General features: G+C 52.6%; 1 protein-coding gene across 1 annotated transcript; it reads right to left on the reverse strand.

Moving 5' to 3' along the window:
- Positions 1-6,275: 6,275 nt before the first annotated feature.
- Positions 6,276-11,596, reverse strand: PAX1 (paired box 1; the record flags this gene model as incomplete). The annotated part of the gene is made up of 4 exons (XM_066180369.1): positions 6,276-6,889; positions 8,774-8,987; positions 9,181-9,326; positions 10,675-11,596. Coding segments are annotated over 4 exons (1,374 nt in total), but the record flags the coding sequence as incomplete, so codon positions are not given.
- Between the last annotated feature and the right edge of the window lie 4,208 nt (positions 11,597-15,804).

Raw genomic sequence — 15,804 nt, forward strand, 5'->3', positions numbered from 1 at the left:
TGGCTGTGGAGGAGAGTGGGATCCCTGAGGTGTGTGGAGCTACGTGGGAATCGGATACCGGGCTCTTTCCATCCCAAAATACAGGGGGTGAGGAAAAAATAGGGAGAAAGTTGCTCATTTGTGGTGTCACTTCTGAGGCATTGGGAAAGGGAGTGATTTCTTGGCAAAAATTCCTCAAAAAGCAGGACACCTGTGATGGGAATGATCCAAGGCTGAATCCCACCATCCCACCACAAACCTGAGGGATCTACAGGGATCATGCAAAGAACCAATGGGATAATTAAGGGAGGGATCCATGGATTCACCTGGACCAAAATGCGGGGTGAAAATGCCTTTATTGGGAGGTCTGCACATGGCAAGAAAAGCAGGATAACAGTTCAGGGTGAGGATATTGTGGAAAACTCATCCTCCAAAACCATTTTAAAGCTATTCCAGAGGAATCAGCGGCCGCATCCAAGGGGGCTCTGCCAGGCCCCAGCTGGGCACAGAGGCTTTGAAATGGAAACAACTCAGAAATTCCTAAAATATTCCCCCCCAAAAAAGACATTTTCACTTTTCCCCCAGCTCTGGTCTTGATTTTCCAGGCTGGAGGAGGAATGTTGTTGAATTTTATGGAAAGTGATAGTGGGACTCTCTGGAAGTGGCCATAAAAGATAACAGATTTTGTTTTAAAGGCAGATAAAAGTTACGGGCCCATGTTCCTTGGAACAAGAATTTCCTTGGATACCAATAAAAACATTGGTTATGAAGCATTTCCTGAGGAATAGCTCTAACCCTGAATGATCCTGATTATTTGCTGGGGAAAATGTGTTTTATCCCAAACAATAAACCTGTGGAGATTTATTAACCTGGGAGGCACATTCCAGGCTACAATTTGCTCCCAAGCACTTGGAATTAATACTGTGGATAGACTGAAAAGTCCCTCTCCTGCTCCAGAGCCATTCCCTGCAGAATGTCTTCCATAAAAGAATTCCCTGAGCAGCCCTTGAGCTGGACTTTCCCAGTCTTTGCCTGGGTCCTTCATTCCCAAAGCCCAGACTTTGTTTTAATGGGAATATTTCCTCTGGATCACATAACTCTGGAACTATTCCCTGCAGGAATAACAGGAAAAAGACTTGGAATAGGAATATTTGAAATAACCCATTGGCATTGTCAAGGTGATCCCAACCCTCTTTGCCTCATCTAGAGCCTGAGCCCCCAGGAATTCCATGGAAAAATCAATGGGAGAGGATGTAGGGAAGAGTGAGGCACCTCCTTTCTCCACAGCAATGGAAGCTCAGGGAATCCCCCTAAATATTCCAGCCTCACTTTTCCCAGGATGTTTGGAATGGAAGTGGGAAAAACCACAGGGAACCCCCAAAATATTCCAGCCTCAGCTGCCCTGGGATGCTTGGAATGGGAGCGGGAGGGTTAACAGAGGAATTGGGATTTTGGATAAATCAGCACATTCTGCTCCTAAAAAACTTCTGTATGTGGAACAGGAGCCAGTGCAGGCCTGAGCCTGGGTTTTGTAAAGCTTGGCCCAAGTGTGCAGCCTGGCCTTATGGCAGAACTGGTAATTAGTGTTCATAATCAGTTTGTAAAGCTCAAGCGATTTCAGAGTGCCGGGCACTCCAGGAAAAAAGGGATTTTTTCCTTTGGGATGCATGTGAATGCCAGTGGAACATCTGCACCCAATCTAGGCTCTGCTCAGCCCCCAAATATTGTTGTGGTTATGGGCAATTCCCTTAAAAGCCGATCCCTTTCCAACCACGCATTACTCAGGATTAAATGTTTGCTGTTCTTTAACCCTTTTTAGGGTCAGGGGTTTTTTTGAAGTTAAAATTCCACATTCAGGGTACTCCTATCCCACAGCTGCTTCCCCATTCCCTTAAACAATGGAGTTTTGTTTGGGAATCTTTGTGCTTACTCAATCCTTCCAACCCCAAAAGCAGCACCACTCGTTCCTTGAAATGGAGAGGGATCTGTGGTGTTTGAGAAACAACCGGATTCCTGACAGCTTTTCCATAACATTGTTTTTTTGTTATTGCTTGGGAGATGGGAGGGATTTTAATCCCGGAGTGAGATGGAGTTTGACAGCTCTGACTCTGGGAGCTCTTTCTGGCATGGAATTTTTCCTGGACATGATTCCCAGACTGGATAGAGCCAGGTGGCCCCGCCTCATCCAAGGTGCAATGAAGGAAAGGGAATGTTCACGAGGCAGGGAAGTCCCTGGAGGTTCAAAACTCCTTGAAATGGTCTTGGGATCAACCCAGAATGTGAAATGCAGGGAATTTCAGCCATCCTTCCATGGAGTCCCTTGGCAGTTTCTCACCTCCCCCTTCAGCCTTGCTTGAGGTATCCAGGCCATTCTGGAAAGGTGGAATTCACCCAAGACCCAAGCTGGGAATCCTCACAGAGGTGCTACCAAATCCCACTGACACAGGACCCTTTGCTGCTGATTCCAGGTGGAGCATTGGCTTTGAGGGACGTGGCTTTGGAATCCACCAGCTGCCTCCAAAAGCAACCAAGTTCCTGCCAGAGGGAATTTTATTCTCCCTTTCCAGCAGATTTCCGGCACTTTGCTGGGATTTTTTTTTTCCTCCCAGCACATTTCATCCCTTTCCCCAGACCTCTGGCTCTCTAAGAGAGACTTTGGAGCAGCCTCATCCGAAACCTGACCTTGCCTCCTGTCACATTTGCGTCACCAGCTCTGGGGGCCATGCCTGGATGCTGACAACCATTCCCGACCTTAAAATATGACTCTGTCAATCCAAGAAAGCCAAAAGACAAATTCTCTGCTGGCTCCAGAAGAGTTTTGGGTAACTGGGATTCTCCAAAGCTACCTGGTTTATTCCCACTTTATCTCATGGGAGCACCAAGCAGCCCAAGGAATGTGGATACATCCCCACGAGCCTCCTGTCTCCTCCTGGGATCAGGAAAATCTTTGGCAAACTGTGCTCCTTGCTATCCCACAAGGCATGGATACTTTGGGACCTTGGGTCTTTCACTTCCCAGGGATTTTTCACGGATTAATGAAGCTTGGCAGCTCCAGGATCTGCTCTGAGCTCCTTCCTGGCAAAAGGAGGTGTACCTTGTGGGAAGGGACACGGAAACAGCAGTGGGGCAGAGCAGAGGAAATTACAGCTTCTGAGAAATGAGTAGGAACTATTTTAGGGCCACTTCCCAAGGTTTAGGAATGCAACAGTGCCCATGAATCCATCCCAGCTCCTCTTCCTCCCTCCTTCTGGCGGCATCCGTGAAGTTGGGGCTGACAGAGGCTCCAGCCAGCCCTGAAATGAAAAACGTAAATGTAGAATATTAAAACCAGACCTGCTCCGGAGAGGAACTTTGACATCACCACAAATCCGAAGAAGAAAGGGAAAACTCTGGCACAGAAATCCCACATGACATCATTTTCTCAGATTATGGTGCCAAAATGGTGCTATCTCCAGGAGTGAAAGTTTCATTTCTCCTTGCCAGGTCCATGTAACTGTGAGATTAAAAAGACTTTCATATTCTGGCTGCAGGAGAAGGGATGCAAGGAGGAGGGGAGTTTTCCCCATGGGAATGATTAAATTCCTATCAGAAATAACAAGGAAAAAAAAGGTTTGTCAGCCCTGTCATTGATCTTCCTTCCCAATTCCTCCAAAATCCATTGGAAGCTTCTGCAAGGAGCCCTGAACCCACAGAGCCGCTTGGTGGTGGAGCGAAACTATAATTAGGGCTCAGGGAAATTTTTTCCTGCCATTTATCATCCCCAGTTTTCTACAAATTATGGAGAACTCTAGAATGGCTGATCCCACACATCCCAGACCGATCCTTGACGCTTTCCCTCAAAACCTTCCCATTCCAAACCTCTCCCAACAGCTCCAGGGAATAAAAGCCCCTTCTCCAGCCTCTGGCTGGGAAATGAGGGATTTTCCTGGGCCATGGCCTGGGAGCAGCAGAAAACTTTTGGGGAAGGATTCCAGTGGTTAAAACCTGCTGGATTCCCCAAAAAAGAGAAACTCCCTATAAAGAGGGAATGTTATAAAGTGCCTGAGGGAACTGGGAATCAAATTCCCATTTCCAAGTGCAACTTAAGGGGTTGCAGGCAGGTTTACATCCCTGCAAATGAGGGAGGGATTTGCAGCTTCTCCGGAGAGCTGGGCACGGATTTTTCCAAGTTCCTGCACAAGGAGGAGGATTTAGCTCCAAAGAACTGAAAGGATTTGCACCAATCTGACTTTGGGAGTTTTAGATTGGCTCTTTTCCAGCCTTGGCATGTGAGGGCCCAGTCTTTGCTATCTTGGGATCATCCACAGGATGATGAGCCTGGATCTTCCCTGGGCCATCCCTGATCTCCGAGGGAATCCCCTCCAGCCCCTTCCAGCTTCTCCAGCCACAGCCCAGAGTGAGGAGTGCCAGAATCCCAGGAAAGCAGATCCTGTGCTGATGCCAAACATCTGCAAGCCCCACTCCCCCAGCCCGTTCCTAGAGCAGAGGGATGAGTTTAAATCCTTAGGATTCCAAACACGCCAGGAAGGAAATCAATCTGAGGTCCACCAGCAAGTCTCCAGTAACATTCCCCATCCTGCTCTGTGCTCTCCAAAGGGTGCTAAAGATATATGGAGCAGGTGGAGCTGATGGAAACAGTTCCAGCCTCATTTTTTTTCCAGGAAAAAATGGAAAACTCCATTCCATCCTAACTGCCATGTTCCGAGGGAGGGGATCGATTTTGACAGGACTGGGGCTGCAGAAGTGTCAGAACTGATTGTTTCCACCCCCCTGCTTTGTTCCCATCAGTTCCAAAAGTTCTGCTCCCATCAAGTCAAATTTTCCCTGGACTCTGTCAGGCTGCCTGATTTGTGGCCAGGCAGAGCAGCATCTCACCTCACCCTGCCTAAAAACCCAAATTGATTTTATTTCTTTGGGGGATTTTTTTGGGGAGGTCTCTGCTCCCAGCATTTTTCCGTGAGGTGTGGCACTGAATTCCCCCAGGGATCTTCCCCATGCTCCCATAGGAATACAAGGCTGTTTTCCCACCCAGCAAAGCTCCTCCTTTATCCCTCCTCCTTGGGGACCCTCCTAACAGGTGCCAGCTGGTTTAGGGCCTCTGGATTGGGGTATTTGGTGGCTCTGCCTGCCCCAGGAATTCCACTGGGCACAGAAAAATCTTTTGGGGATGTTTAAGGTGAAAATCCCTTCTCCTCTGGAAATCCTGAAAATGATATTTTTAATCACATCCAGGGAGTGCCCAGGAATGGCCATCTTTACCCCTGTGGCTGTGGGGGGATGCTCAGCATCCAGCCATTTTTCCAGGGTTTTGGCAGGTCCATGGCAGTCTTGGAAGGAAATAACTCACGTGCTCGTGCACCATCCCAGCAGGACAAGAATGGAAAGGATCTGACTCCAGCCTTGCTCATCCCAGAGCTCCCAATCCCCTATCCACAGGGAATGTGCCTGGAATGTGGCAAGGAGATCCAGAGGGTGCTGAGAACCAGCACACAGCAAAGACCACACTTTAAGGGTTTTGCTGTCCCTCATCATTCCCAAAGCTGCTCTTCCACGCTCTGCAATGCAGCATTTAATGGATAAACCCGGCAGGGGACGGACCAGGACCACTCCTCCTCTGTTGCAGGTGACTCTTCCATCCTCACATCCCTAAAATCCACTCAGCCACAGTCGAGCTGCAGATCCTGCCCTGGGACTGTGCTCTCACCTCCTCGAATTTCCCAACTTTTACTGCCGAGTTCTGCAGTGGGAATCAAAGCCTGGCTTTAGCAGAGGCTTTCGGCTGGCACAATTTTGCCACGCCGAGGTTAGAGACAAAATTATTTCCCGCGGTGGGCTGTGCTTGGCATCTCCTGGCTCCCTCCTTCCCTCCCTCCCTCCCACCGAGACGCCCTCTCCACAGAAATCCCGGCGTGTTTTCTCCTGCCAGGATATTCCCTCCCTGCCCCACTGCAGGACCTGCCTCCTCCCACACAATGAAGGGATCGACGCCAGCGGCAGCGTCTGGAGGAGCCAGGGAATGCGAAATCCCATCCTGAACGCATCCCAGACGGCTTCCCGGGGGGCTTCCCGGGGGGGGGGGGGGGGGAAGACACGGGCCCAGTCCCCTGGGGGTGGGCAGCCTCCCGGGGCCAGGTGAGGTGGGGGCAAAGTGGCCACGGGGCCCCGGGATGCGGGAGAATCCCGGGAGGAAGCTCAAGGAGCGATTCCAAGGGATCCCACCGAGCCCTCCCGCTCCTGGAGAGCCCTGGAGAATGGACGATGCTCACCCTGAGGGAGGTCACCGCAGTGTGCCCACGGTTGGCACTTTTTATTAAGGTTCCTTATTATAAAAATATCCCATAAAACGTCCTAGCACTTTTGGTCCATTTCCATCCCGGGGCAGAGGCGCTGGAAAGGGGCTGGAGAAAGGGCTCCAGCACAGTTGCTCTTTGGGGAAGCCAGGAATTGCTCCCCTGAGCTGGGACAGAGCCGGGAATGCTCCCGGAGGTGCCTGGGGACGGAGGGAATCACAGCATCCAACAATCCTCAGGAATGTGGTGAATGAGAAGGAAAAACTGAAAGCAGTGGGGAGGGGAAAAAAGGAAAAAAAAAAAGGTAAAATAAAATAAAGAAAGAAGACTGAGTCTCTTCCGTCATCCCGTTCTGATCTGATGGAGGTAAAGTGTCCCTCCGGGAATGACCTGCCGGGGAATTTGCCGAGGCAGAAGGTCACCTGTCACCGCCCAGGCTGTCCCTTTGTCCCCACTTTGGGCGTCAGTCCTGTGCTGCAGGAGCTGATTCCAAGATCCCAGGAGTCCCTGGGCAGCTGCTCGGCGGCTCTAGGACGAGGAGGTCGGAATGGAGATTCCATGGATAGCGCTCAGGAGCTCTGGAGCTTTTCCCACGGGGTTGGGGGGTTTTCTGTCCACCCCTGCAAGAAAGGGGAGAGGGAAAAGGACAGACCAGGCCGGGGATGGAGGGACTCCGGGCACAGAGACACCCCAGAAACCACCCCCAGAGCGGCTCGGGGTCTCCCCAACAGCGAATGTGTTCCCCCAGTGACAGGGACAATGCTGGTGACACTGCCAGGGACATGGGGTGACGTGGCGAGGTGGCCCCGACCAGTCCCAGCCACGCGCTGAACACATGCCTAAATTTCCTAAAGTTTGGGGTGTCCCGGGAGGGGACTGTGCCGGGGTGGGGAAGGGAACAGAACCGTGCCACCATTCCAGAGACGATGAAATTCCTGCTGAGCTCCATCCCACCCCAGCTCAGCCCTCGGGAATTTCACCTTCAGGGACGGGGACATTTATCCCAGGGCTGCTGGAGGCACTGGGATAAGCAGGGAGAGTTTTCGGGGGAAACCCAGGAAACTGGGAAAGGGCTGAAGTTGCCTCGCTGGGTTTGTCTGGTTTTCCTTCCTCCTTTCCAGCCTTTTCCCATTTTCCCCACTCGCTGCAGGTACCCGCACCCCACCCTTCCTCCTCCAGCTTGTTTGTCGGATAAGCCAATGTTTTCCTCGTCCCAGATAAGTGGCAGAACCAGAAAACCGATCCAAAAGAAAAAATGGGAAAATTTTAAAATAAACTTTAAAGAGAAAAATGAAAAACAATTTTTAAAACCACACGCAAAGAAACCCCACCAATAAATCAAAAACTTACAAAGGTTTAGAGAAAGTCTGGGGACAAAACAGCTTAAAAATACGGGAAATCAGAAAATTCAGGCTCCAAATAATTTTAAATACCTCAAAAATATATTAAATATCCAAAGGTGGCTTTGGTCGTTTGATATCCTTTTTTTCCTTTCCATCTTTCTCATTTTTTCCATTCCTTTTCCTTCCTTCTCTCCCTTTCCTTTCTCTCTCTCTCTCTCTCTCTCTCTCTCTCTTTTTTTTTTTTAAGCTTAAAATAATCAGTTTGAGTTATTTATTTTCACCCTCAATCTCTCTTCCCCGGCACAGCTGAGGTTACAACTCGCAGCAGGTTTGAAATCGTAAAATTATTAAAAAAAAAAAAAAAACAAACAAACAAAGATCCCAACCAAGCAAACAAACAAACAAACCCAGGAAAACAACCAAACAAAAATTTTAAACCCCAGAAAAAACAACATAAAAAGGACGAATAAGCAGGGAATTAATTGCAAATTAATTAAAATAATTGAAAGCCAAATAACGCGGGGAAAATGACAAAAATATTCAAGGGGATTTTATAGTCAGGGTGGAAAAATCGGGATTTTAAAATCAGGGGAATCGAGCTCTGTTAATGAGGCGAAATAATTAAAGGGAGATAAAAGCAACGCCCCCTTTGACAGCCTCAAATTGCTCCGTGGGATTCTCGGCGGAGCGTTCGGAGGGAAATAATTCATCAATAATCCCGGGAACCATTTAAATAAAATAACTTCATTATGATAACTAATAACTATAAACAAATCGTTAAATCATTGATGTCAGTAAATAATTAATAGGTAATTATTAGAATTAATGATTCCCTGTCAAGGCTTCTGCTTTTCTAGAAAAGCTCCCGGTTCTTGCAATCCGTGTCGGTTTGGGGGAGCACGGGAGAGGTTCCTGCTCTGTCCCGCCACATTCCCACATTCCCGGGGAGATGAGCAGCCCGGGAATCTTTCCCATTCCCTGGCGGTTCCCAGAGAGCGAGGAGGGAAATTCCAGTGTACAACCGGGACGTGGCGGGGATCCACGGAATGCCGGGATAGGGAATGGGATGGATCTTTCAAATCCCCAGCGGGGCGGCCCCTCCTGTGGCTGGAGGTCCCTCCCGGCCCTGTCCCCGGTTGTCCCCGCGCTATCCCAGCTCACCTTCCCTACCGGGCTGCTTGAAGGCCATGGCCAGGTCGCCGCCGGGGACGGTCACGCTGTGGCCGTGGTGGCCCAGGGGGGTCCCCTGCGGCTGCCAGGGGGGGCCCGGGGCGATGTAGGCGCCGGGGGAGCCGCCGTAGACGCCGGGTTGGCTGGAGGGGTTGTAAGCGCAGGCCGGCAGGAAGGTGCCCATGGAGGAGAGCCCCGCGCCAGGCTGGGGATAGCGACAGGGGCTCAGAACAGCTCGCCCGGAGCAGGAGGTCCCGCTCGGGGGCGGACGGGTCTCCCTGTCGTCTCTTCCCACTTCCCTGGCGCCTCCCTGCTCTCCCCGCCTTGTCCTCCCTTGCCCCATTGCAACCCCACTCCTGACAGCCTTCCCTGTCCCCTCCTGCCCCCCCAGCCCTCACCTGCGGGTATTTGATGTCGCCGTCCATGGCAGCCTTGTCCAAACCGTTGACCGCCTGGCCCGGCCCGGGAAAGCCGCTCTTGTTCACGCTGGGCCACTCCTCCAGTTTTGGGGGGTACGCGGCCCCCTCGGTGCCAGCCAGAGCCCCTGGGGAACAAAGCGTCAGCCCCGAATCCCCGTGGGCCGGGCCCGAGCAGCTTTTAGGGTGAAACAGAGGGAATTCCCGCTTTTCCAAACGCCTGGTTGTGTAAACCCATGGACTGGGGGCACAGGAATCCGCGCTTCCCTCCAGCAGCCCAAAATTTGGGATTACACAGCCGGGAGAGACTGTGGTGTCGCCCCCAAACCCCGCTCACCGTCTGTCCCCTCCCTTTCCCGATTCCCAATCCCAGATAATTTAGGGGCCCCAATTTCTCTCCTGACGAAGGGGATTTGGAGAAGTGACATCGGAATTTTAAAGATAAATGATTACGCGGGGGGAAACGCATGCAGTTGATTTACACTGGCTTTTGGAAGGATAAAAGGACCCGCAACCCCTGCCATGGCCCGCTCGCCTCCCCCTGGAGCCGACGGGGCTCGGCCTTGGTGCTGCCGGTGCTCCCAGAACCCCAAAATTCCCGGATTCCTCTGGAGAATCTAGAAGGCCAGATCCGAGCTACTGTCTCTTTCATTTCCCCCCTGATTTTTCCTCTTATTTTCCCCTCTTTCTCCCCCCTTTTCATATATACATATATACATATACATATACATATATATATATATATTAATCCCCCTTTGTGGAGCAAAATTCAGGGCTCTGAATTTGCGGTCGGCAATCTATCATCCCTAGGAAAATATTTTCCACATTTTTCATAAAAAGTTCAAGATGTGGCTGAGCCGAGGCCGCATCTGGCCCCGCCGTCCCGACGGGCTGGTGGAGCGGGGGGAGGCCCTTGGGAGAAAAAAAGGGGGAAAAATATTGGGGGGAAAAAAAGGGAAAATATACAAAACGAAACGAAGCGAAACAAAACAAAACAAAAAAAAAGGAACAAACAACAAAAAACGAAAGAAACAACAACAAAATAACTCGAAATAAAGAAGCTGAAACTAATAAAAAGGAAGGAAAACTCAAAAAAGGCACGAAACAGCAAAGAGGCACGAACCAAATAAAAAGCCGAAACAAGAAAAAAATCTCCAAACGAGCCAAAAGGCACGAAACAAACAAAACCCCGAAACAAATAAAAAAGCCGAAACCAACAAAACCCTCGAAACAAACAAAAAAACCCAAAAACAAACAAACAAACAAAAAAACCCAGCAGAACAAAAAACCGTCAACACAGAGAGACAGAAAAACCCCCAAAAAACAACAACAAAAAAAACCCAAAAAACCCAAACAAGCAAACAAACCCCCCCACAAAAAACCACAAAACCAAGAAACCCTAAACCAACAAAAATCGGCTAAAAAAATCAAAAAAGGAGGAGAGGGATGGGGGGAAGCAGAATTGCCAGTACCCACCCGCCTGCTCCACGAAGGTGCGGATGCCCAGGATGTTGGTGACCGAGTGCGCCGAGGGCCACGAGCGGGGCAGGGTCACGGGGGGAGCTCCGAGGTGTCCCCCGGGATGTGAGCCGGCCTTGGCAGGCGGCCCTGCGGGGCCCGGGTACGGGTACTGGTAGATGTGGGCGCAGGGCAGCGCGGCCGGGGGCGGCCCGGCGGGGGCTAAAGGGCCGATCTTGTTGCGCAGGATGCGGCTGATGGAGCTGACCGAAGGCACGTTGTACTTGTCGCACACGCCGTCGGCCAGCAGGCGGTCGCGGATCTCCCAGGCGAAGATGCCGGGGTCGCCCTGCTTGTAGTCGCGGATATGCTTGACCACGGCCGGCGTGGTGACCCGCGGCTTGCTGCCGCCGATGGCCCCGGGCAGGATGGAGCCCGTCTCGTGGTAGCGGGCCAGGATCTTGCTGACGCAGCCGTGCGACACGCGGAGCTGGCGGCTGATGTCGCAGGGCCGGATACCGAGCTGCGCCAGCTCCACGATGCGCAGGCGGACGGCGTTGGGCAGCGGGCGCCCGTTCACGAACACGCCGCCCAGCTGGTTCACCTCGCCGTACGTGTGCTCTGCGGGGCGGGATGGCACGGCATGGCTCGGCGTGGCACGGATCGGGATGGCACCGGAGCGGTCGTGGTGCCCGCGGGATGGGGATGGCGCTGCAGTGGGAAGGGGAGAGGGAAAAGAGGGGAGAAAGGGAGAGAGGAAGCGAGAAAAGGAGGGGGAAAGAGGAAAGGGGGAAAAGGGAGCAAAAAAAAGAGAAGAAAAGGAAGGGAAGAAAAGGAAAGGGGGGAGAAAAGGAAGAAAAAAGGGAAGGGAAAAAAAAAGAAGGGGAAAAAAGGAAAAAAGGAGGCGGGGGAAAAGTAAAGGGAGAAAAGGAAAAGGGAAAAGGAAAACAAGAATTAGAGAGGAAGAGAGAAAGAGGGATATAAAAGCCCAAGGAAAGGGAGAAAGGAGGAAAGAAAAACAAGAAACAGAGACAGAAAAAAAAAAGTGAAATAAAAAATGACAGGAAAAAAAGAAAGGGGAAGAAAGACAGGGAAAGAATGAGAGAAAAAGAAAAACCAGAAACGACGAGGGGACAAAAAAGGACAGAAGAAAGGAAAGTGAGACAAGAAGACAGAGAGAAGGCAGAAGAACGAGAACGGGAGAAGGGGTCGCAAGGAGAGAGCAGAGCGAAAGCGAATGGAAGCAAGGGGAGGACGGAGCAGCCCGGAGACCTCCCGGCCGGGCACGGCACCCTGGGACCCCCGGCCGCCTCCTGCCCCTTCCCGGTGCCCTTCTTCGTCAGGACCCTGTCCCGGACCCGTTCCGGAGCCCGTCCGAGGCCGGCCGCACTCACCCATGGCCCGGCGCGGGGAGGGGGCAGCGCCGGGCGGTCGCTCCGCAGCCGCGGCATAGAGAGCCCGGGGGACGGCGGGGCCGGGGGATCCTAGCGGCGCCGGGAGCGAGCCCCGCTCGCGGGGAGCCCCCGCCGCTCCTCGGGATCAATTTGACGTGGGAATCACGTCAATCGCGGCCGTCACGGCGGCCGCGCCGCCGCCCATTGGCTCCCGAGCGCTTCTAAATGGCTGCGGCCGGCGGGGCCGGGGGTGCCGCCCCCTCTGCCCACCCCCTCGGGGCCCCGCCGCCGCCGGGGACCCCCCCCCCGCGCACCCCCGGGCTGCGGGAGGGCACGGCGGGGACACTGCGGGGGTTCCATTGCCCCCTCCCTGCGGGTCCCCGGGTCCCGCCCCGCGCGGTTCCCACGCGGGACAGGGACACGCACCTGCCCCGCCTCCGGCCCGACGGGACCCGCGGGCGGGGGCATGGCCGGGGGCTGCGGGACGGGACGGGCGCCCTTTCGGAGGACACGGATCCCTGCCCAAGGAGACTCCCCCGCGGACGCGCTGCTGCTCAGCCTCCGGCGGCGAAATCCGCTTGTTTCGGCTCCAAAAAATCCCGCCCGGGAGCAGCCCCATCAAACGCGACTGGGGCGAGCGGCCGCGGGATTCCCGGGGATTTTTATCCCCCCTCACGGAGAGCTCGATGGGAAGACCGTGAGTATTTCCCGCAAAAGACTGGAAGGGTGGGGGCTCGGGGGAGAGCAGCGCTTGGAAAAGTCGCTCGTTGGGGGGTTTTAAAACAGGGGGGTCGGGAAGCGAGATACAGCGCCCATCACTCCCGTGTACCCCGGGGCGGCAGGGGGCACGAAGGGCACCCCGAGTCCGAGCTGTAGCCCTGAATCCAACCGAGGCCTGAGCGCTGGAAAAAGCCCCGGGAAAAGGGAGCGGATCGTTTAAACGGGAGCCCCGGCTCGCCCAGGGTGGAGGTCTCGCGGGTGCCTCCCACCCCCGGTGCCCGCCCCGTCACAGCCCCGGGGTTCGCCGTGCTCGGCCGCCGGGGAGGCGGCGATCGAAAAGCGGCCGGGGAAGGCAGGTGCCGCTCCCGCGTCTCTGCGGATCCCCGGGGATGGGTTTTTTGGGAGGTCTAGGGGTTTCCTGCCGCCAGCGGAGGAGGCTTTTCCCCCTCGGCCCGCGCGCGGAGGAGCCGCGGCGCTGGAGCATCCCCCGCTCCCTGGGGCTGAGGCTTTTCCAAGGAAAAGATCCCTGTAGGAAAAGATCCTAAAGATCCTCTACCTGCTCCCCGAACGCCACCCGCGTCCCCGGAACCCTGCCAGGCTCCCGGGGACGTCACCGGAATGCGGTCCCCGAGGGAAGGTGCGCCTGGATGTAGCGGGAATTGAAAGGAAGCTGAGGAAAACGGGAAGGGAGAGAAGAGGGAAAGGAATAATGGAAAGGAAACGAAGGAAGAGAGGTAGAAGAAGGAGGGAAATCAAAATAAAAAGGAAACGAAGAAGAAAAAATAATAAGAAGGGAACAGCGGTAAGTTAAGCAGGGGAAATGAAAAGGAAGGGGAAATAAAAGCAAAAAGAAAACCATTTTTTAAATTAGGATCAAGAAAAATAAGTAAGGAGAAAGAAGAGAAATTAGTAAATTATTAAAAGGAACGGGAAAAGAAAGAGACGAAAAGAAGGAAAAGGAAAGGGGCGGCTGCTCAGGTGAGATGTGGCAGCAAAATCCCAATTAATTTGCTCCCTGTCCAGCTCCCTGTGGAGCTCCAGGAGCAGCATCAGAGCTCCAGGAGCAGCATCGGAGCTCCAGGAGCAGCATCAGAGCCCCAAAACTTCTCCCCCCTGGTCATTCCCTGCCTTGCCCTGGCAACGACGGTTTCCATCGCTCCGGCTCCTGTTTCCCTTCTCCAGCCCTTCTTTGTCCGCTTGAACACGATACGGCATGAAAAAATATTTTAAAAACACAGATTTTCCCTGTTTTTGCCAAAGCTGCTGAAATTTTGTGGGTATTTTCACGCCGGGCTGAGCCTCGGGTGACAGAGGTGCGATTTTACATCATTAATTTTGCTGAATAAAAATCCAGTGGAGCAGGGAGCTCTGGATTTTTTTTAAATTTTATTTTAAAATAGAAATATCAGGAATACGGGATGGAAATATCAAGGGTATTCGGTAGGAATGTCAAGGATGTTCCTCCGCTGCAGCAACTCGAGATTAGAATAGTTAAAGGTAGGAGGTTCTGGGGTGTTTCACCAGTATTTGTTCCCGATTATTTACTACAAAATAGTATAATTAATATTATACTGTAATAGGTAATGCTGTTAAATTATTATATAATAACAATCATATATTCTATTGCTGTGTTGTTATCTAATACTACTATCCTATGCTACATTATTTTATTATTATTATAATTCATTACTGATTCAGGAATCCTGCAGCTCTTACAGGAGTTTATTGAGCTCCTTTTCCATCGGGAACAAATCAAACTGGAAAATCCTGTGGGATCAAACACTCTGAAAATCCCCAGTAAGTGCTGGGTGCCTCAGCCCGTGCTTTGTGAGTCACAGACATCGCAAAATTAATTCCGACAGGACTTCTCCAGCCTTTTGCCCAAATGCAGGGAGTTGGAGGATCGCAAAAAGACGTCCTGACTGTTGAAGGAGAGCGTTTGAGAGTTCAGCAAAATAAAATCTCTCTCCAAAGCTCCCTTTGAGCATTTCTGTCACGTCTGTCAAGGCCACAGGTTCCATAATTAACAATAATATTTGTCAAAAGGAATTTTCCTCCGTAAAATCCCTCCCTGCCAGAGGCTCCTCAAACCCACCCGGATTAAAACCACACTAAACCCCCAGGGAGTTTTTCCATTTGATTCCCGCGACCCCCCCCCCCCCCCCCCCCGACAACCCTCTACGTTCTGTAATCGGAGATTCTCAACGTGAAAACGAGAGCGGGATCCTGGATCGTTTAAATAAAAAATTCCTGGTGGGAAAGGTTGCTGATCCGGAGCGTTGAAAATCCACAATAAATCGCACGGGTCCATCCTGCTTTCCTCTTTACGGGGATTTTCTCCTCCTTTACAGCCTGGGAACCGTTTCAGTGGGTTTGGAATCTCATTTCATACCCTGAGTGGAGCGTGGGGATGTGCAGCTCCACAGCCCTGGATGTGCCCGGTGCCAGGGATCACCTTTCCTTCCCAGGGGTTGATATTTAAAAACACCGAGTATTTTTGGAAGAATCCCGCTTAACGGCGGAGTCTGGGGCTGGAAGGAGGGGGGATTGGGGGTTGTTCCCTGCAAATCCTGCTCGGTGCATCTGGGTGCCGCGTGCAAGGAGGAGCTGGCCGGCAGGAGCAGCCACCGCCTCTGGAAAGGGCTTCGAGAGCCGGGATCCCGCACAGACTATGGCAAAAACGAGCCAGGCTCCTTCCTCTCCCTCCCGGCATTCCCGGGAAAACCACACCCCTCTGCTGAAAACTCGTCCAGGGGCGCTGGAAAGCCGCGGGGCTCGTGCCTCTGGTGAGATCGGGAGGTGCCGTGAGACACGAGCAGCTCCTTCCCGCAGGAAGCCTTCGTCTCCTCCTCAAATCCCCTGGAATCGTGGGACCATGAAATCCTTGAAGCTGGAAAAGCCCCCAACACCACGGAGCTCAGGTGGCTCTCTCTCCCTGGGGAATATTCCCTGGGTCCTCCCGTGCTCTGAAAGAGAAATGAAACTCCCTCCCAATATTTTCCATCGGATTAAGGTTCCGGTTAAGGCTGAGCCC

The sequence above is a fragment of the Chamaea fasciata genome, unplaced genomic scaffold, assembly GCF_029207755.1.
Source record: "Chamaea fasciata isolate MVZ Bird 193981 ecotype frontalis unplaced genomic scaffold, bChaFas1.0.hap1 SCAF_3, whole genome shotgun sequence".
NCBI lineage: Eukaryota > Metazoa > Chordata > Aves > Passeriformes > Sylviidae > Chamaea > Chamaea fasciata.